Source organism: Oncorhynchus nerka, linkage group LG12 (assembly GCF_034236695.1).
Source record: "Oncorhynchus nerka isolate Pitt River linkage group LG12, Oner_Uvic_2.0, whole genome shotgun sequence".
NCBI classification, from domain to species: Eukaryota; Metazoa; Chordata; class Actinopteri; order Salmoniformes; family Salmonidae; genus Oncorhynchus; species Oncorhynchus nerka.
This window is the reverse complement of record NC_088407.1, coordinates 77,602,925-77,624,569: the sequence shown is the minus strand read 5'-3', so window position 1 is coordinate 77,624,569 and position 21,645 is coordinate 77,602,925. Positions and strand designations below refer to the sequence as shown.

The 21,645-nt window shown below is 46.1% G+C and overlaps 1 protein-coding gene across 1 annotated transcript in view; it reads left to right on the top strand.

The window, feature by feature from the left end:
• The window catches only part of LOC115138736 (cysteine-rich protein 2-like), a 29,683-nt gene extending 13,329 nt beyond the window's left edge, over positions 1 to 16,354 (top strand). The window contains exons 2-8 of the mRNA XM_029675889.2: positions 7,374 to 7,468; positions 11,451 to 11,508; positions 12,068 to 12,199; positions 13,298 to 13,366; positions 13,566 to 13,660; positions 14,182 to 14,239; positions 14,569 to 16,354. Of these exons, the coding sequence (XP_029531749.1) occupies positions 7,374 to 7,468; positions 11,451 to 11,508; positions 12,068 to 12,199; positions 13,298 to 13,366; positions 13,566 to 13,660; positions 14,182 to 14,239; positions 14,569 to 14,636 (575 nt within the window). The 3' untranslated portion in view covers positions 14,637 to 16,354. The remainder of the gene's footprint in view (positions 1 to 7,373; positions 7,469 to 11,450; positions 11,509 to 12,067; positions 12,200 to 13,297; positions 13,367 to 13,565; positions 13,661 to 14,181; positions 14,240 to 14,568) is intronic.
• The last annotated feature ends 5,291 nt before the right edge of the window (positions 16,355 to 21,645 follow it).

Genomic DNA, 21,645 nt, shown 5'->3' with positions numbered 1-21,645 from the left:
CCTCCTGAGGTTGAAGAGGCGCTGCTGCGCCTTCTTCACGACGCTGTCAGTGTGAGTGGACCAATTCAGTTTGTCTGTGATGTGTATGCCGAGGAACTTAAAACTTGCTACCCTCTCCACTACTGATCCATCGATGTGGATAGGGGGTGTTCCCTCTGCTGTTTCCTGAAGTCCACAATCATCTCCTTAGTTTTGTTGACGTTGAGTGTGAGGTTATTTTCCTGACACCACACTCGAGGGCCCTCACCTCCTCCCTGTAGGCCGTCTCGTCGTTGTTGGTAATCAAGCCTACCACTGTTGTGTCGTCCGCAAACTTGATGATTGAGTTGGAGGCGTGCATGGCCACGCAGTCGTGGGTGAACAGGGAGTACAGGAGAGGGCTCAGAACGCACCCTTGTGGGGCCCCGTGTTGAGGATCAGCGGGAGGAGATGTTGTTGCCTACCCTCACCACCTGTGGGCGGCCCGTCAGGAAGTCCAGTACCCAGTTGCACAGGGCGGGGTCGAGACCCAGGGTCTCGAGCTTGATGACGAGCTTGGAGGGTACTATGGTATTGAATGCCGAGCTGTAGTCGATGAACAGCATTCTCACATAGGTATTCCTCTTGTCCAGGTGGGTTAGGGCAGTGTGCAGTGTGGTTGAGATTGCATCGTCTGTGGACCTATTTGGGCGGTAAGCAAATTGGAGTGGGTCTAGGGTGTCAGGTAGGGTGGAGGTGATATGGTCCTTGACTAGTCTCTCAAAGCACTTCATGATGACGGAAGTGAGTGCTACGGGCGGTAGTCGTTTAGCTCAGTTACCTTAGCTTTCTTGGGAACAGGAACAATGGTGGCCCTCTTGAAGCATGTGGGAACAGCAGACTGGTATAGGGATTGATTGAATATGTCCGTAAACACACCGGCCAGCTGGTCTGCGCATGCTCTGAGGGCGCGGCTGGGGATGCCGTCTGGGCCTGCAGCCTTGCGAGGGTTAACACGTTTAAATGTCTTACTCACCTCGGCTGCAGTGAAGGAGAGACCGCATGTTTTCGTTGCAGGCCGTGTCAGTGGCAATGTATTGTCCTCAAAGCGGGCAAAAAAGTTATTTAGTCTGCCTGGGAGCAAGACATCCTGGTCCGTGACTGGGCTGGGTTTCTTCTTGTAGTCCGTGATTGACTGTAGACCCTGCCACATGCCTCTTGTGTCTGAGCCATTGAATTGAGATTCCACTTTGTCTCTGTACTGATGCTTAGCTTGTTTAATAGCCTTGCGGAGGGAATAGCTGCATTGTTTATATTCGGACATATTACCAGACACCTTGCCCTGATTAAAAGCAGTGGTTCGCGCTTTCAGTTTCACGCGAATGCTGCCATCAATCCACGGTTTCTGGTTTGGGAATGTTTTTATCGTTGCTATGGGAACGACATCTTCGACGCACGTTCTAATGAACTCGCACACCGAATCAGCGTATTCGTCAAGGAAGTGGAAACGGATCCCTGTATTCAGCATTGGGGTCAATTCCATCTCATTTGTTCTGTTCAACACTTCTCATACTCGGAGACTGGTGTTAGCTACCAGCTAGATCTGGTGCAGTGCCCCACTTCTCATACTCTGAGACTGGTGTTTTGTTGCCAAATAAATAAAATAGACTTAATTTAAATGGATATAGTCCCTTGTTGTAAGCTATTAATTCAATATTTGTCACAAGAGGAATGTTCTTCATCCAGGGCTTGTAGTGTTTTAAAATAGACCTTCTCCAGAAGCTGGTGGGAAAGAATGTAGCCTGAGAGATGGAGTGATGGGTGAACTCTAATGAAAGGAGGAAGTGGAAACGGATCCCTGGTCAGTTGCACGACCCCAACAACCCCTCTAAATCAGAGCGGTGTGGGAGGCTGCCTTAATGGACATCCACGTCATCGGCGCCCGGGGAGCAGGCGTTGGTGTTTAACCGCCTTGATCACTTCATGTGATGGAGGGCTATAGTTAGTAGAATACTGTTCTCACATCTAGCCAACTGTGGAAATGCTGGAGCTGTTAACGATCTTTGTGGCTATTGTAGAACTACATGCATGACACCTAGAATGAAACACACACACACGTATCAGATATGAGTGGGCGGAGGTCATACGGTGTCATCCTGCTGATTTGGATTTGAGTTAAATTGTAATCCAGTTTTCAAGTCATTTGATAAGAAGGTATCACTATCCCATTGACATTCCTCCCTGTTCCTGCTGCTGCATGTAGTTCAGCTGTGTCATTGTTGTTCAAGGCAGAGTAGTCTAGTCATTATTTGCCTGTGATGACTTGTTAAACCTTGTTTAACAGACGCAGAGATCCAAGGTAAGCTCAGCTCAGCTCATCCACTTGGCCTGGGTTGTGTGTCTGTGCGTTTGCATGTGCGTGTGTGAGACTGTGTGTTTGCGTGACTGTGTGATGTGTGTGTGAATTTGCTTCTGGCTCGTTAGTGTTGATAATTAAGCAGTTGTAATCAAGTTGTTTGGAACACTATCCCGTTAGAGATAAGCACAATATTTTCAGTTCTGCTGTCATCAAACTCACAGCTGTCCTGTAGGACTTTCCACATCCTCAGCAGTGTTTACCATGTTAACCAGCATATCCTGAGGATTTCCCTCTGAGCTCCGGTGTGTTTGTTTACACTAGTGTTCACTCATTACCATAACGAGGGAGGGGTGATGGTGGTGACCTTTCATTAGCGGGTCAACATGGAGCCTTGTAAAAATGTAGAACTTTTACTCGGTGTGTGTGTGTGTGTGTGTGTGTGTGTGTGTGTTAGGGACACGGTTATCCGGGTATCCTAACGGACGTTAGTATTCGGTTTCTTGAGTGTGTTCATATTTAAAAAAATATATATAAATCGTCCTATTTTGACAATGAAAAAGCTTTGTTATAAATTAAACGAGAATATCCTTGTGACATTGTTCGCTTCAAGGATATACTATGATGCATTTGAAATACTTAATTTAATAAAAGTTTTCAGAACCATGCGTTGAGCTCTTGCAGCACATTTATCCATCCAGGCTGCCCTGACATCGGTATGCTATTTGCCCTACTTTAACTAGCAATGACTGGGGGACACCTAACAGAGTTTCCACAAGACTTGACACAGATCAACTTTTTGTAACATCAGTTCTATCATGGCAAAAATCACTGTTGCTTTTAGAGAAAGACTACAGAGAAAAGCAGCCTGTTGCTTTTAGAGAAAGACTACAGAGAAAAGCAGCCTGTTGCTTTTAGAGAAAGACTACAGAGAAAAGCAGCCTGTTGCTTTTAGAGAAAGACTACAGAGAAAAGCAGCCTGTTGCTTTTAGAGAAAGACTACAGAGAAAAGCAGCCTGTTGCTTTTAGAGAAAGACAGAAAAGCAGCCTGTTGCTTTTAGAGAAAGACTACAGAGAAAAGAAGCCTGTTAGTTCTAGAGAAAGACAGAAAAGCGGCTTGTTTTAGAGAGAGACAGAAAAGCAGCCTGTTAGTTTTAGAGAAAGACTACAGAGAAAAGCAGCCTGTTGCTTTTAGAGAAAGACTACAGAGAAAAGCAGCCTGTTGCTTTTAGAGAAAGACTACAGAGAAAAGCAGCCTGTTGCTTTTAGAGAAAGACTACAGAGAAAAGCAGCCTGTTGCTTTTAGAGAAAGACTACAGAGAAAAGAAGCCTGTTAGTTCTAGAGAAAGACAGAAAAGCGGCTTGTTTTAGAGAGAGACAGAAAAGCAGCCTGTTAGTTTTAGAGAAAGACTACAGAGAAAAAAGCAGCCTGTTGCTTTTAGAGAAAGACTACAGAGAAAAGCAGCCTGTCCGCTGCCATGTGCATTTGCATCATTCTGATTGGTCAAGAGATTGAAGAGATGTTTATTTAAATTTTATATTATCCGGATATCTGAAAAAATTGTATGATATTATTATAGTGAAATGTCCAAATGCCCATTCCTAGTGTGGTGTGTGTGTGTGTGTGTGTGTGTGTGTGTGTGTGTGTGTGTGTGTGCACGCAGCATCGTATAGGAGAAATGGTTGTTTGGAGGACAGCCAGGGGATAGCCAGGGAATAGACAGCTGGGTATCCTTCTCTTCTACTAACACAAACACACTCCTATCCCAGACAGCCCTTTCACAACCTCTCTCCTCTAACAATAACAGCAACCCTTTAAACTGAAGAGCTGTTTTAACTGGTCTCTTGATCACCTGTCCCTCACACAATGACAGGGGACTGGCTGGCTGACTGGTATAGGCTTCCATCCCGTCTCACTCATACATCTGTTAGCTGGCCTGTTTATCATCTAGCTAACCTGTCCCTCACACAATGACAGAGGACTGGCTGGCTGACTGGTATAGGCTTCCATCCCGTCTCACTCATACATCTGTTAGCTGGCCTGTTTATCATCTAGCTAACCTGTCCCTCACACAATGACAGGGGACTGGCTGGCTGACTGGTATAGGCTTCCATCCCGTCTCACTCATACATCTGTTAGCTGGCCTGTTTATCATCTAGCTAACCTGTCCCTCACACAATGACAGGGGACTGGCTGGCTGACTGGTATAGGCTTCCATCCCGTCTCACTCATACATCTGTTAGCTGGCCTGTTTATCATCTAGCTAACCTGTCCCTCACACAATGACAGGGGACTGGCTGGCTGACTGGTATAGGCTTCCATCCCGTCTCACTCATACATCTGTTAGCTGGCCTGTTTATCATCTAGCTAACCTGTCCCTCACACAATGACAGGGGACTGGCTGGCTGACTGGTATAGGCTTCCATCCCGTCTCACTCATACATCTGTTAGCTGGCCTGTTTATCATCTAGCTAACCTGTCCCTCACACAATGACAGAGTGTTGGCTGACATAGCCGTGTGTCCCATCCTACTCATAGGCCTACATTGTCTGTAATCGCTCCCATTTGATAAGAAATCATTGATTTAGGCTAATCTGTGATTTGGTTAGATTACACTGGAGCTGTGTTCTACTGTGCTGTTCTGTTTGTGGGAGGTTCAACAACTCTAGCCGTTATCCTCCACCACTCTTAGGTTATTCTTTTGTGCAGTTAACAGTGAGAAGTGATGACAATGACACTGATTGGAAAGAGAACATAAACTGCCCAATGGGGAGTTGCTTACAATCCTTCTAAAATAATCCTCTGTCTCCATGTGGGAAGAGAGGTGGAGAGAGAAAGGGGAGGAGGGAGGTGTAGGAAGTGGGGTCTGGCCTAACTTCCGACTGATCGTGCCCTGCCATTGTAAGAGAAGGTGTTTCCTGTAGGGAGCTTAGCTGGTCATGCAGACCTCTGGACCATTGTCTGGAGGGGAGGGGGGGAGAGCGAGGAGGAGGAGGGAGAGAGGGCAGGTGGGAGGGAGAGAGAGGGAGGGTTGTAAAATTGGAAAGGGTGTAGGGAGAGGGAGGAGAAGGGGGATGTGGGGACAGGGATATAAAGGGATTTGGGTTAGCTGCTGTTGAGACCCTGCTGTCCAGCCATACCCTTCCTGATGACCTCACAGCAGCTTCGCATTTGGTTCACTTCAAGCGCGCTCAGGATCATAATACCCACTTCTCTATTTGCCTAATAGACTACCAAATAGGAATCACTGGAACACAGAAAATCATTATACTAACCACAGTGTAAAGCACTGAGGAGCTCCATTCTCCCTCTAGTGTCATCTACTGTAGAGGAGTGACCGTTACAAATCAAATCAAATGTATTTATATAGCCCTTTGTACATCAGCTGATATCTCAAAGTGCTGTACAGAAACCCAGCCTAAAATCCAAACAGCAAACAATGCAGGTGTAAAAGCACAGTGGCTAGGAAAAACTCCCTAGAAAGGCCAAAACCTAGGAAGAAACCTAGAGAGGAACCAGGCTATGTGGGGTGGCCAGTCCTCTTCTGGCTGTGCCGGGTAGAGATTATAACAGAACATGACCAAGATGTTCAAATGTTCATAAATGACCAGCATGGTCGAATAATAGTAGGGCAGAACAGTTGAAACTGGAGCAGCAGCACAGTCAGGTGGACTGGGGACAGCAAGGAGTCATCATGTCAGGTAGTCCTGGGGCACGGTCCTAGGGCTCAGGTCCTCCGAGAGAGAGAAAGAAAGAGAGAATTAGAGAGAGCATATGTGGGGTGGCCAGTCCTCTTCTGGCTGTGCCGGGTGGAGATTATAACAGAACGTGGCCAAGATGTTCAAATGTTCATAAATGACCAGCATGGTTGAATAATTACAATGGGTTATACAGAGGTGTATAAAGACCTTAAGAAGACCACAGATCAAATCAAATGTATTTATATAGCCCTTCTTACATCAGCTGATATCTCAAAGTGCTGTACAGAAACCCAGCCTAAAACTACAAACAGCAAGCAATGCAGGTGTAGAAGCACGGTGGCTAGGAAAAACTCCCTAGAAAGACCAAAACCTAGGAAGAAACCTAGAGAGAAACCAGGCTATGAGGGGTGGCCAGTCCTCTTCTGGCTGTGCCGGGTGGAGATTATAACAGAACATGGCCAAGATGTTCAAATGTTCATAAATGACCAGCATGGTCAAATAATAATAATCACAGTAGTTGTCGAGGGTGCAGCAAGTCAGCACCTCAGGAGTAAATGTCAGTTGGCTTTTCATAGCCGATCATTAAGAGTATCTCAACGGCTCCTGCCGTCTCTATAGAGAGTTGAAAACAGCAGGTCTGGGACAAGGTGGCACGTCCGGTGAACAGGTTAGTGTTCCATAGCCGCAGGCAGAACAGTTGAAACTGGAGCAGCAGCACAGCCAGGTGGACTGGGGACAGCAAGGAGTCATCATGTCAGGTAGTCCTGAGGCATGGTCCTAGGGCTCAGGTCCTCCGAGAGAGCGAAAGGGAGAGAGAGAATTAGAGAGAGCATACTTAAATTCACACAGGACACTGGATAGGACAGGAGAAATACTCCAGACATAACAGACTGACCCTAGCCCCCCGACACATAAACTACTGCAGCATAAATACTGGAGGCTGAGACAGGAGGGGTCAGGAGACACTGTGGTCCCATCCGATGATGATACCGATGATATCTTGCTTGTTTGTAGGTGACCAAATACAAATTAATTAATTAAAAATCCTACAATGTGATTTTTCAGGATTTTTTTTTCTCATTTTGTCTGTCATAGTTTAAGTGTACCTATGATGAAAATTACAGGCCTCTCATCTTTTTAAGTGGGAGAACTAACTAAATACTGTTTTGCCCCACTGTATAATGGGTTATACAGAGGTATTTTAAAGACCTTAAGAAGACCGATAAAAGGAAGTGAAGTTGTTGATTTCAATCAAAGGAGGAAATGCTGCTTTATTCAAATGTTTTCTCTAATAATCTTCTTCCCCCGCCCTTTCCCTATCTCTCTATTTCTCCTTTCTTTCTCTCTCTCTCTCTAGCTGAGAAGGTGTCATCACTGGGGAAGGACTGGCATAAGTTCTGTCTGAAGTGTGGTCGCTGTAGCAAAACCCTGAACGCAGGAGGACATGCTGAGGTGAGTGATGAACAATGACATCAACTTCTGTGGGTCTGTAGGCTCACACACACAGGATCAGTCTCTATACAGATGTAGGATCTTAATTTGATCCGTTTCTCACAGCAGGAAAATAATCCTGCAGCAACAGCAAATGTATATTATGTGGATTATAATTCATGAACATTTTTGTAGGGGTTGATACATATTTCGTAATGGAAAATCAAGCCTGCAATTTCTAAGTGGAAATTACAAAGTTAAGATGCAACATCTGTAGATCCACCTGGTATAGCTTATGGTAAAACCCATGTTTTATTTAACTAGGCAAGTCAGTTAAGAACCAATTCTTATTTACAATGACGTCCTACACCGGCCAAACCCGGACGACGCTGGGCAAATCGTGTGCCGCCATATGGGACTTCCAATCACGTCCGGTTGTGATACAGCCTGGATTCGAACCAGGGTGTTTGTAGTGACGCCTCAAGCACTGAGATGCAGTGTCTTAGACCGCTGCGCCACTCGGGAGCCCCCCAATGCAGGCCTCAATTTTGTATTGACTATTTGACACACGCTCACTCTCTCACGCTCACTCTCTCACACACACACTCTCTCACTCACTCACACACACACACACACACACACACACACACACCCAGATGGATCAGCAGCTCTCAGAATATCACTGAAACATGACCATCACTGTACTATAGGCCTACAGTTTAGCCTACAGCTGTACACTGTAGATTTGCGGCCGATGTCCTACAGTTTAGCCTTGCTGAAGGTTAGCTGTTTGTCTAGTCACTTTAGGACCTAGCAAGCCAGCCAGCCCATAGAATTACCAGTATAACATATTGTAAAAGGGTTACTCCGTTAGACAGCCATTCTAGTTTCTATCTCCACCATATCTGTGTGTTATAGTCAATCTACTGTATATCCCCTCCAGTCCTCTCATATCTCCTCCACACATGCTGTTACTGTACGTCACTGTGAAACTGCACTGTCCCTGGATCAGAACAGGAATAGTGAACATCCCCTCCTGTGTGAAACTGCACTGTCCCTGGATCAGAACAGATCAGAACAGGAATAGTGAACATCTCCTCCTGTGTGAAACAGCACTGTCCCTGGATCAGAACAGGAATAGTGAACATCCCCTCCTGTGTGAAACTGCACTGTCCCTGGATCAGAACAGAACAGGAAGAAATGAAGGATGGGAATTCTGCATCTTTTTTTACGACACAAACTCAATTTCCCCCCAGACCAGACCTCAGTCATCACTATATACTGGATGTTGACCTGGCCTGTGACCAGGCTAGTAGTGGGTGCTGCCAGACCTGGCCAGGGTTGTTTAATCTCTGTATATATTACATGTCTTCTAGTCCGTCCTCTCCTCTCCATGAACAGACAGCAGATTCCACACACACACACACACACACACAGTACCTAGCAGTACCTTATCGTCATGGAAACAGAAGCGCGGTTTCATAGATGGGGGTTATTGGTGTACTATAAGTGGCGAGGTGAGAAATGGAGGAGTGGAGGAAAGATGAATTTGGACTGGACTGGATGTCTGCTCTCTGGTCTAGACCCTGATCCTCGTACTGACTGACTGGCTGACTGGATGTCTGTTCTCTGGTCTAGACCCTGATCCTCGTACTGACTGACTGGCTAACTGGATGTCTGTTCTCTGGTCTAGACCCTGATCCTCCCACTGACTGACTGACTGGATGTCTGTTCTCTGGTCTAGACCCTGATCCTCGTACTGACTGACTGGCTAACTGGATGTCTGTTCTCTGGTCTAGACCCTGATCCTCCCACTGACTGACTGACTGGATGTCTGTTCTCTGGTCTAGACCCTGATCCTCGTACTGACTGACTGGCTAACTGGATGTCTGTTCTCTGGTCTAGACCCTGATCCTCCTATTGACTGACTAGCTGACTGGATGTTTGCTCTCTGGTCTAGACCCTGATGATCCTCCTACTGACTGACTGACTAGCTGACTGGATGTCTGCTCTCTGGTCTAGACCCTGATCCTCGTACTGACTGACTGGCTGACTGGATGTCTGTTCTCTGGTCTAAACCCTGATCCTCGTACTGACTGACTGGCTAACTGGATGTCTGTTCTCTGGTCTAGACCCTGATCCTCTTACTGACTGACTGGCTGACTGGATATCTGTTCTCTGGTCTAGACCCTGATGATCCTCCTACTGACTGACTGGATGTTTCCTCTCTGGTCTAGACCCTGATCCTCCTGCTGACTGGATGTCTCCTCTCTGGTCTAGACCCTGATGATCCTCCTACTGACTGACTGGCTGACTGGATGTCTCCTCTCTGGTCTAGACCCTGATCCTCCTGTTGACTGGATGTCTGCTCTCTGGTCTAGACCCTGATCCTCGTACTGGCTGACTGGATGTCTGTTCTCTGGTCTAAACCCTGATCCTCCTACTGACTGACTGGCTGACTGGATGTCTGTTCTCTGGTCTAGACCCTGATGACCCTCCTACTGGCTGACTGGATGTTTCCTCTCTGGTCTAGACCCTGATCCTCCTGCTGACTGGATGTCTCCTCTCTGGTCGAGACCCTGATGATCCTCCTACTGACTGACTGGCTGACTGGATATCTGTTCTCTGGTCTAGACCCTGATGATCCTCCTACTGACTGACTGGTTGACTGGATGTCTGCTCTCTGGTCTAGACCCTGATGATCCCCCGACTGGCTGACCTAGGCCACTCTGTTGTTGCATCACCACGTCTCCTCTTCTCTTCTGGACGATGGTCTGGTATCTGTCCCAGGCCCTGATCCTCCTACTGACTGACTGGATGTCTGCTCTCTGGTCTAGACCCTGATGATCCCCCGACTGGCTGACCTAGGCCACTCTGTTGTTGCATCACCACGTCTCCTCTTCTCTTCTGGACGATGGTCTGGTATCTGTCCCAGGCCCTGATCCTCCTGCTGACTGGATGTCTGCTCTCTGGTCTAGACCCTGATGATCCTCCTGCTGACTGGATGTCTGCTCTCTGGTCTAGACCCTGATGATCCTCCTGCTGACTGGATGTCTGCTCTCTGGTCTAGACCCTGATGATCCTCCTACTGACTGACTGGATGTCTGCTCTCTGGTCTAGACCCTGATGATCCTCCTACTGACTGACTGGATGTCTGCTCTCTGGTCTAGACCCTGATGATCCTCCTACTGACTGACTGGATGTTTCCTCTCTGGTCTAGACCCTGATGATCCTCCTACTGACTGACTGGATGTTTCCTCTCTGGTCTAGACCCTGATCCTCCTGCTGACTGGATGTCTCCTCTCTGGTCTAGACCCTGATGATCCTCCTACTGACTGACTGGATGTCTGCTCTCTGGTCTAGACCCTGATGATCCTCCTACTGACTGACTGGATGTCTGCTCTCTGGTCTAGACCCTGATGATCCTCCTACTGACTGACTGGATGTCTGCTCTCTGGTCTAGACCCTGATGATCCCCCGACTGGCTGACCTAGGCCACTCTGTTGTTGCATCACCACGTCTCCTCTTCTCTTCTGGACGATGGTCTGGTATCTGTCCCAGGCCCTGATCCCTCTGCTGCCTGTTACATGACTGTTTGATTTGACCACTGACAACTATTACATGACCACCAATCCGTAATCCTCCAACCAAAACCATTCTCCTGAACAGGACCTGAATGTGATGCGTTTGGTTTGATCCCCACTTTCCATTCTCCCATGTCTGTGTGTTTCATCTATACCGTATGTCCAAACGTTGTCGTTGTAACCAGGATACCAGTACTGTTGATTTATCAGACTCTTTCTCAGGATGCTGTGGTGCTTTTTATCTCACTCACTCACTCACACACACACACACACACACACACACACACACACACACACAAAAAATGCATGAGTCTGGCTAGAAAAAGGAAATTGCCAAGATATGGTTGTTAGTCTTGTGTTTTAGACTTGTTATTTACTCCCTGTCTGTCATTCTCCTCTTCTTTATTCCCTTTACACAGCATGATGGGAAGCCCTTCTGCCACAAACCCTGCTATGCTGCCCTCTTTGGACCAAAAGGTGCAGTACACTTGTATGTCTGTCCAAAGCCCAGTGGTTAAAACTATCTGAAGATCTTCAAACTGACTTCCTAATAACCTCCAGTTTGATTGTACTGTTTAGAAACACACTGTTGTGTAGTAAGCAGATGGGCTGAACCACAGCCATATGTAATGATTGTACTGTTTAGAAACACACTGTTGTGTAGTTGGGCTGAACCACACACTGTTTGAAACACACTGTTGTGTAGTAAGCAGATGGGCTGAACCACAGCCATATGTAATGATTGTACTGTTTTAGAAACACACTGTTGTGTAGTAAGCAGATGGGCTGAACCACAGCCATATGTAATGATTGTACTGTTTAGAAACACACTGTTGTGTAGTAAGCAGATGGGCTGAACCACAGCCATATGTAATGATTGTACTGTTTAGAAACACACTGTTGTGTAGTAAGCAGATGGGCTGAACCACAGCAATATGTAATGATTGCTAAATGTTTGGAAATATGTTCTATGAAATAATATGTATCTTAGATAGATATATGGCTCTAGGTTGAACCTGACCTATGACCTCTGTAGGTGTAAACATCGGTGGAGCAGGGTCCTATGTGTATGAAGCCCCCCTCAACAATAGCCCGACCCCTACTGACGTGGACGCCCCCCCCAAACCTGAGGAGAAGGCGGCGTTGGCACCCAGAGCTCCTGTCAAAGGTACATGCTACATGTGCGCGTTCTGTCACGCATGTTTACATGTGTCCACGTGTGTAACTGATGACATGTGAAATATTGGAAGTAGCTGCCTTTGTTAGAAAGGATTAGCAGACTGTGTGTTGTCTTCCTGCTGACTCTGCTGACTCCTGCCCTACTATACAGGCCCTACTATACAGGCCCTACTACACGGGCCCTACTACACGGGCCCTACTACACGGGCCCTACTACACGGGCCCTACTACACGGGCCCTACTACACGGGCCCTACTACACGGGCCCTACTATACGGGCCCTACTATACGGGCCCTACTACACGGGCCCTACTACACGGGCCCTACTACACGGGCCCTACTACACGGGCCCTACTACACGGGCCCTACTATACGGGCCCTACTACACGGGCCCTACTACACGGGCCCTACTACACGGGCCCTACTACACGGGCCCTACTATACAGGCCCTACTATACAGGCCCTACTATACAGGCTAACACCTTTATCCTAAAGGAGTAGCAGACCCTTGTTGTCTTCCTGTGATTAGAGCCCTACTATACAGGTCAGACTCACTCCAGGGGTAAAGGCTAAGACCAGGCTCACTCCAGGGGAAGGGCTAACATCAGGCTCACTCCAGGGGAAGGGCTAACATCAGGCTAAGACCAGGCTCACTCCAGGGGAAGGGCTAACATCAGGCTCACTCCAGGGGAAGGGCTAACATCAGGCTAACATCAGGCTCACTCCAGGGGAAAGGCTAACATCAGGCTAACACTAGGTGTAAGGCTAACATCAGGCTAACTCCAGGCTAACACCAGGCTCACTCCAGGGGGTAAGGTTAACATCAGGCTAACACCAGGGGTAAGGGTAACATCAGGCTCACTCCAGGGGTAAGGCTAACATCAGGTTAACATCAGGCTAACACCAGGCTCACTCCAGGGGTAAGGGTAACATCAGGCTCACTCCAGGGGTAAGGCTAACATCAGGTTAACACCAGGCTCACTCCAGGGACAATCACAGGGTAGTTTATTTAGCTGTTCACACTGGGGTTTTGCACCATTGCAGGCCGTAGGCCATATTACTGTGTGTGTGTGTGTGTGTGTGTACAGCTTCCAGCATCACTACCTTCTCTGGTGAGGCCAACCTGTGTCCCAGGTGTAACAAGAAGGTCTACTTTGGTAAGTAGCCATTATATTAAGTACCTATCACACACTACCAGGGTGAGAATGAACTGTTGTGCAGTTGCCATGGTATTGTGTGCTCCTGTGTGTCATTCTTTGAATTACGTTTCAAACATATCTGAGGCACCTGCTGAAGCAACCCTGAGATGAATGCATCTAATTTCTAAGTGTGTGTGTGTGTGTGTGTGTGTGACAGCTGAGAAGGTGACTTCCCTGGGGAAGGACTGGCATCGGCCCTGTCTCCGCTGTGAGAGATGCAGCAAGACCCTGGCCGCCGGCAGCCATGCAGAGGTAGGAGAGAGAGAGGGATGTATAGGATGGGAGGTGATGGAGAAACAAGGGATGAGGATGGGGTGAAAGGGCTATTTAAACAGGAAGGGGCCAGCTATTCAAAGACTTGTGTTCAAAGGAGTTGGCCTGAACAAGGCCCTGACTGCACAAAATCACTGATCTACAAATAAGCTTGCTTCCTAAATAACTAGTCATTATTAATATCAGGGAATCTACACAACACCTTGTTAAGGCTGGTCTTCTTGAATGCACCTAAATATGATTTTTATTTTAATAGGCAAGTCAGTTAAGAACAAATTCTTATTTTCAATGACGGCCTAGGAACAGTGGGTTAACTGCCTTGTTCAGGGGCAGAATTACAGATTTTTACCTTGTCAGCACGGGGATTCAGTCTTGCAACCTTTCGGTTAGTAGTCCAATGCTCTAACCACTAGGCTACCTGCCGCCCCATAAATGTGTTGTAGTATGGATATTCTCAATGAATACGTGGTATGGTTACATTGTTTTATATTTCTTTACAGCATGATGGCCAACCATACTGCCACAAGCCATGCTATGCTTGTCTCTTCGGACCCAAAGGTAGGCGCGTCGCTTGTCTTCTTTATTCAACCACCAGGTGGTGCTGTTGTCTGACATGTATTAGCTGTACTGTAACAGTAGTCTATGCAGTGTAGAATTGCTTTTTAAAGAACCCACTCATATTGCTCTTCCGACACAAAGGTGATGCAACTTACTCAGACTGTTTCAAACCACCAACTGAAAATAAATTATTTGTTATACTGCAATACATTTTCCGCATGTGATCCTCCCTAGACGTCTGAAAATGTCTGCACTCACTACTGTAAGTCGCTCTGGATCAGATCGCCTGCTAAATGACTCAAATGTAAAATGTGTTCTCTTGTCTCCAGGGGTGAACACTGGTGGTGTAGGCAGCTACATCTACGAGAAGGATGTCTGCACAGAGGCCCAGCCCTGAGCTGCTGCTGTCTACCCCGTCCAGTCCCCAGCCTCCGAGACCAACCTGACTTCTCCAATACTACTTCCACGATCCAACACAGTGTTATTATCACTAGGCTCGCCTCTATAGCTCGTTCTATAAGCAGCCCAGAGACCTGAGACCCCGCCACTAGCCTCTATTTCCTCCCCTTCAAACCCTGAAACCTGTACCACCTGGCTATGCCCACCTCAGCCTCCTAGCACAGCGACCTTCTAAATGACATTTTATTTACACGTACAATATATATATTTATTGAAAGCAATTTAACCCTCAGTGGGTCCGTAGTGAAACCAAAAGCACCACAGTGTATGTGAATATCATTCTCTCTCCCCACTAAAGCGTAAGGGCCAAGAAGCCCATTCTTCACTTTTATGAGTTCATGATCAGTTGGTCATGTTTATGTATATTTACGAGTGTGGATATATACGCATTACAACCCCACATAAAATGTCACTTTAAGAACTGCCATAAAACATATTTTATTTTCATTTTATTTCTCTTTAAGTACCTTTTTAACAGGACAGTTCAGCATAGATCCGTTGAGGGGGAGTTTAGAGACCGGGTGAAAAGTTAAAAATAATCCCTCTCTGTAAACATAACACATTTGAGGCTTTCCTCAGAGTAGTGATACATGGTGTTTTAAAGGAAGGTGCTGCGTTGTCACGGTAACATGCTGACAGGCCAGGGGTAGGGATCTATCTCACCTGGGAGAGAGGGAGTAGTCTGGCTACAGGTGCAGATGGTGCTGATCAGGACAGGAGCACTACTACAAAGACCCAGATTTCTACTGTTTTGGCTGTCCAACTACATTCCTGATCAAGTGGATGATATTAAAAACTCTGTCTGTGGGGTTTAGGTTTCAGAAAGAGTCTGGATGGTGTTAAGATGTGTTATTTTAGGGTGGTGGGTTTTTGAGGGTAGCCTGGTTCCAGATTCCTGTTTTTCCAATGGATACCATAAGAGTTTGCTATACAGAACAAACACATCTGGACCCAGGCTATTCTGAGGGTCCTGTTACTGGTTTGGCAGGGTCAATTGTGTATGTACAGTTCTGTATAGAGTTCTGGCATGAAATCCTTTTTTAAATTGGTTTGATTGACACAAGATGTATTTATTGATTGGTTAAGAATATACCAGTAAAATTGCATAAGGAAATTGCATTGTACTACAGCTACCCCCATGGGACAAATGAAGGAAGGAAGGAAACTGAACATAATCTGTTCAGTGACGAAACATAAACTTGTAGAATATAGACCATCCAAAAGCTGTACATTTCCATATGGTCAAAATGTTAGTGTAGTGAGGAACCCTGATGTATTCCTCACTGACATTACTATGAGCTGAAGTATTATAGTTGGAAGTAGCCTATAGAACCTTTTGTGTGTCTGAAATAGCACCTTGTTCCCTATATAGTGGCCTGGTCAAAAGGATTCAACTACAGGGAATAGGGTCTGATTTTGGACGCACACAGAATAACTGGCAGACACTACAGACAAAGCATTCTGTTGGAATGTGCCTTATTATATATAATACTATGACTTTTAATGATTATGATGATCAGTAGTTATCTGTTTTGTGTAGTAAGGCTTTAAAACACTTCAGGACTTGCTGTTTGTAAAGAAAAAAGAAAATGGCTACACTTCTTCAGTCCTGTTGCTTCTGTCTTTTGAACCCATGAATTAAACTTTCTATCTATACTTTTGGTCTGATCTCCTCTGGTTTGACCTGTGTGTGAGCCATTCTATACACATATTTACATATGTGTGTGTGTATGTGTGCATGGCTGTGGTTTGTCCCAGGCTGACCTCATAAAACCCATGTGGTTTTCTCCTACAGTCCTCTTATAATAAACACATGTCATGGAATTGGTTTTCCTTCTACTGTTGACATAATATGGCATGTATTTTAAACTACTTAAGAACACACATGAACACATACAGTAAACACTCAAAATGGGTACTTATGCAAAACGGTTATCGGTATTAACATGATTAACTTATTAATAGTTGTTTGCTTGCCTGTATCATGTAACCCAGAGCCGTAGATATGACTGGTGTAAAACCATGCAGTCAATACAACAGACCTTGTAGCTCACAGTCATAATAATGACCTTGGGCTGACCCCACCCTGTTGTCTGAGCTGAGCTCAACCCATCCTAACTCTGTTCACTACAAGGCCAACCCTGCCTCTTTATAATACACGCCATTATGAATGCCTTGTGGGCTGTTTGTTGGGTGGTTGTCACAATACACACAGACACAGACAGACACACACAGCCGATTCACTGCTCCTTTACCACAGGAATCCGTTTCTGTCAACAATAGAAAGATACACTGAGTTTACAAAACATTAAGAACTCTTTCCATGACATAAACTGACCAGGTGAATGTTATGATCCCGTATTGATGTCACTTGTTAAATCCACTTCAATCAGTGATGATGAAGGGGAGGAGGCAGGTTAAAGACAGATTTTTAAGCCTTGAGACAATTGAGACATGTATTATGTATGTGTGCCATTCAGAGGATATATGGGCAAGACAAAAGATTTAAGTGCCTTTGAACGGGGTATGGTAGTAGCTGCCAGGTGCACTGGTTTGTGTCAAGGGCTGAAATGCTGCTGGGTTTTTCACGCTCAACAATTTCCCATTTTTATCAAGAATGGTCCACCACCCAATGGACACCCAGCCGACTTGACACAACTGTGGGAAGCATTGGAGTCAACATGGCCGGCATCCCTGGCGAACGCATTCAACACCTTGTAGAGTCCATGCCCTGAGAGTCCATCTGCTGTCAAAAATAACAATGTGTATTTTATGGGCACGTTATTGTAAGGTTTACTGACTTAGTATTCATGGGCTGGGCTGGTTCTGATGATTTACAGCCATAATGTTTTTAGTTATAAATGAACACTAATACCCCATTTTCAAGCCTAGACACACAGACACAGACACGCATATCCGGAGGATATTCCCAAACATGAAGTCAGAGAGCCAGGCTCAAGCCGAGTTCTCTCTGTTTGAGGGCAGGGGACTCCCCTCAGCTTCTCAGGGCAGGGGAGCTCTGTCTGTCTGTCTGTCTGTCTGTCTGTCTGTCTGTCCGCACTGAGGTGTACACTATGTCAGATTTGGCCATCTGGTCCAGAACAATCCACCACAGGGCAGAGTTTCTGTTTGAGTAGCTACACTCCTAGTTTGCAACATAATGATATTAACTACAGAATATAGAGAGGGATGTAAATGTGTTTAAATATCATGTTATTTTGCTAGTCCAGGATTTAATTGGTCCTCATTAAAACCTACAGGAGCCTGACAGGGTTCAAATAGTATCTGTTTTTCTTTTCAAAATACTTTGAACATTTGAACTGAGCCTGCCTGGAATGGCAGATGGGCGAGACTATTCTGTTGGTCATTATTTTGCCAAAGCTTTTTTTTAATCAAGCGCCACCCAACCATGTTGATGGAAAACTTATCCTATTTGACCCCAGGTTTGGAGTGTAGTTTGTATAGTTTGGCTAGTGTCAGCCAGGCTATAGTCTGGTGAAGACAGGAAGTCTTACAGCCAACCAATCATCATCATGCTGCTGCATCTTGGAGCCAGAGACTTCCTCCTTGTACGATTTCATGAATCCCTCAGAGTGGAGTAGTTATGGAGTGCTGCTGGCTGCCTGACACAGTGCTGCTGGCTGTCTGACACAGTGATGAATCCCTCAGAGTGGAGTAGTTAAGGAGTGCTGCTGGCTGCCTGACACAGTGATGAATCCATCAGAGTGGAGTAGTGTTCCATCAGAGTGGAGTAGGAGTGCTGCTGGCTGCCTGACACAGTGATGAATCCATCAGAGTGGAGTAGTTAAGGAGTGCTGCTGGCTGCCTGACACAGTGATGAATCCATCAGAGTGGAGTAGTTAAGGAGTGCTGCTGGCTGTCTGACACAGTGATGAATCCATCAGAGTGGAGTAGTTAAGGAGTGCTGCTGGCTGCCTGACACAGTGATGAATCCATCAGAGTGGAGTAGTTAAGGAGTGCTGCTGGCTGCCTGACACAGTGATGAATCCATCAGAGTGGAGTAGTTAAGGAGTGCTGCTGGCTGTCTGACACAGTGATGAATCCCTCAGAGTGGAGTAGTTAAGGAGTGCTGCTGGCTGCCTGACACAGTGATGAATCCAGAGTGGAGTAGTTAAGGAGTGCTGCTGGCTGCCTCAGTGATGAATCCATCAGAGTGGAGTAGTTAAGGAGTGCTGCTGGCTGCCTGACACAGTGATGAATCCATCAGAGTGGAGTAGTTAAGGAGTGCTGCTGGCTGCCTGACACAGTGATGAATCCATCAGAGTGGAGTAGTTAAGGAGTGCTGCTGGCTGCCTGACACAGTGATGAATCCATCAGAGTGGAGTAGTTAAGGAGTGCTGCTGGCTGCCTGACACAGTGATGAATCCATCAGAGTGGAGTAGTTAAGGAGTGCTGCTGGCTGCCTGACACAGTGATGAATCCATCAGAGTGGAGTAGTTAAGGAGTGCTGCTGGCTGCCTGACACAGTGATGAATCCTCAGAGTGGAGTAGTTAAGGAGTGCTGGCTGGCTGACACAGTGATGAATCCCTCAGAGTGGAGTAGTTAAGGAGTGCTGATGACAGTGATCCCTCAGAGTGGAGTAGTTAAGGAGTGCTGCTGGCTGCCTGACACAGTGATGAATCCCTCAGAGTGGAGTAGTTAAGGAGTGCTGCTGGCTGCCTGACACAGTGATGAATCCCTCAGAGTGGAGTAGTTAAGGAGTGCTGCTGGCTGCTGGCAGCTGACACAGTGATGAATCTCATTCAGAGTGGATTTATAGTTAAGGAGTGCTGCTGGCTGCCTGACACAGTGATGAATCCCTCAGAGTGGAGTAGTTAAGGAGTGCTGCTGGCTGCCTGACACAGTGATGAATCCCTCAGAGTGGAGTAGTTAAGGAGTGCTGCTGGCTGCCTGACACAGTGATGAATCCCTCAGAGTGGAGTAGTTAAGGAGTGCTGCTGGCTGCCTGACACAGTGATGAATCCCTCAGAGTGGAGTAGTTACACAGTGCTGCTGGCTGCCTGACACAGTGATGAATCCCTCAGAGTGGAGTAGTTAAGGAGTGCTGCTGGCTGCCTGACACAGTGATGAATCCCTCAGAGTGGAGTAGTTAAGGAGTGCTGCTGGCTGCCTGACACAGTGCTTATGGCAGCTGAGACAGTCCTCTTTATACTTCATTCTTATTAGCAATAACAACAGGCCCTATTTATACACATCTGCTGAAGAGTGTTGTGCTCCATCTAGATGCATCTAACAGCTAGAATCATCACCAGGCCTGCCCTGTTACTGGAGGGAGGGAGGGAACGGAGGGATGAGAGGTGTGGGAATATCTGAAACTGCCATGCATATTCAATTACTGAAACCTGGTCCAGTTTTGACTGTAACTGCCATTACTCTCATCCATCCCTGCAACACAAGCTTTGCGAAACCACACACACACACACACACACACACACACACACACACACACACACACACACACACACACACACACACACACACACACACACACACACACACACACACACACACACACACACACACACACACACACACACACACACACACACACACACACACACACACACACACACACTCCTCCCTCCAACGCGGGCCTGGTGAATCCACAGTGAATGAATGGATCACTGTTGAAGACAGTCTGTCTTTACACACAATTTACACGTTAAAGATATCTCATAGTTCCAAGTTCAAGCAAAGCACTTTCTGAGTTGCCATTCCACTCAATTATTTATTGTTTCTAAATGACTTAAATGTAAATGTAAATGTTTAACATGAGGTGTTAATGGGTTGCGGAAGTGGTGTAGTCAGTGTTCTGTGAAAAGCGTGATTTAACACCAAGCATGTACAGTTCAGTCCAGATGGAGAGATAATTATTATTCCTCCTGGGAAATGCAGCCTCTGTACAGAAATGGACCATCATTGCAATTTTAAGTAGGATGTCCAAGTGACATGGTAGCTGCTAGCACCTGGTATTGCAGTCATTAAATACATCTGTTCCATATGCTGTCACCACAATTTCATACTGTACAGAGGGAAAATGACCATACAGTTTATTTTCTCCTAGCCAATCCTTGGACAAACTGACAACATTATACATAAAAGCCTAAATTATGGTACCCATAATTGAGTCATTATATTTAATGCATGTGAAGTGGAAAAAGTTAGAAAAATCCAACTCTGGCCTTCAAGTTTAGAGTCAGTACTGTAATGAGTCTTTATCCCACCACTTCAGGAGTTGGCTGGAGAGAGTGAAACGCATAGGGTTGCTTTCCTGTGCATCTACAACACACTGTGACATCACAGCAGCACTTCAGTTACCAGACACTACAACTACAGAGCCTGGAAACTCTGAGTGACATGCAAAACACACTATATGAAACTCTGAGTGACATGCAACAGACTGTATGAAACTCTGAGTGACATGCAACACACTGTATGAAACTCTGAGTGACATGCAACACACTGTATGAAACTCTGAGTGACATGCAACACACTATATGAAACTCTGAGTGACATGCAACACACTATATGAAACTCTGAGTGACATGCAACACATACTGTATGAAACTCTGAGTGACATGCAACACACTATATGAAACTCTGAGTGACATGCAACACACTATATGAAACTCTGAGTGACATGCAACACACTATATGAAACTCTGAGTGACATGCAACACATACTGTATGAAACTCTGAGTGACATGCAACACACTATATGAAACTCTGAGTGACATGCAACACACTGTATGAAACTCTGAGTGACATGCAACACACTATATGAAACTCTGAGTGACATGCAACACACTATATGAAACTCTGAGTTACATGCAACACATACTGTATGAAACTCTGAGTGACATGCAACACACTATATGAAACTCTGAGTGACATGCAACACACTGTATGAAACTCTGAGTGACAT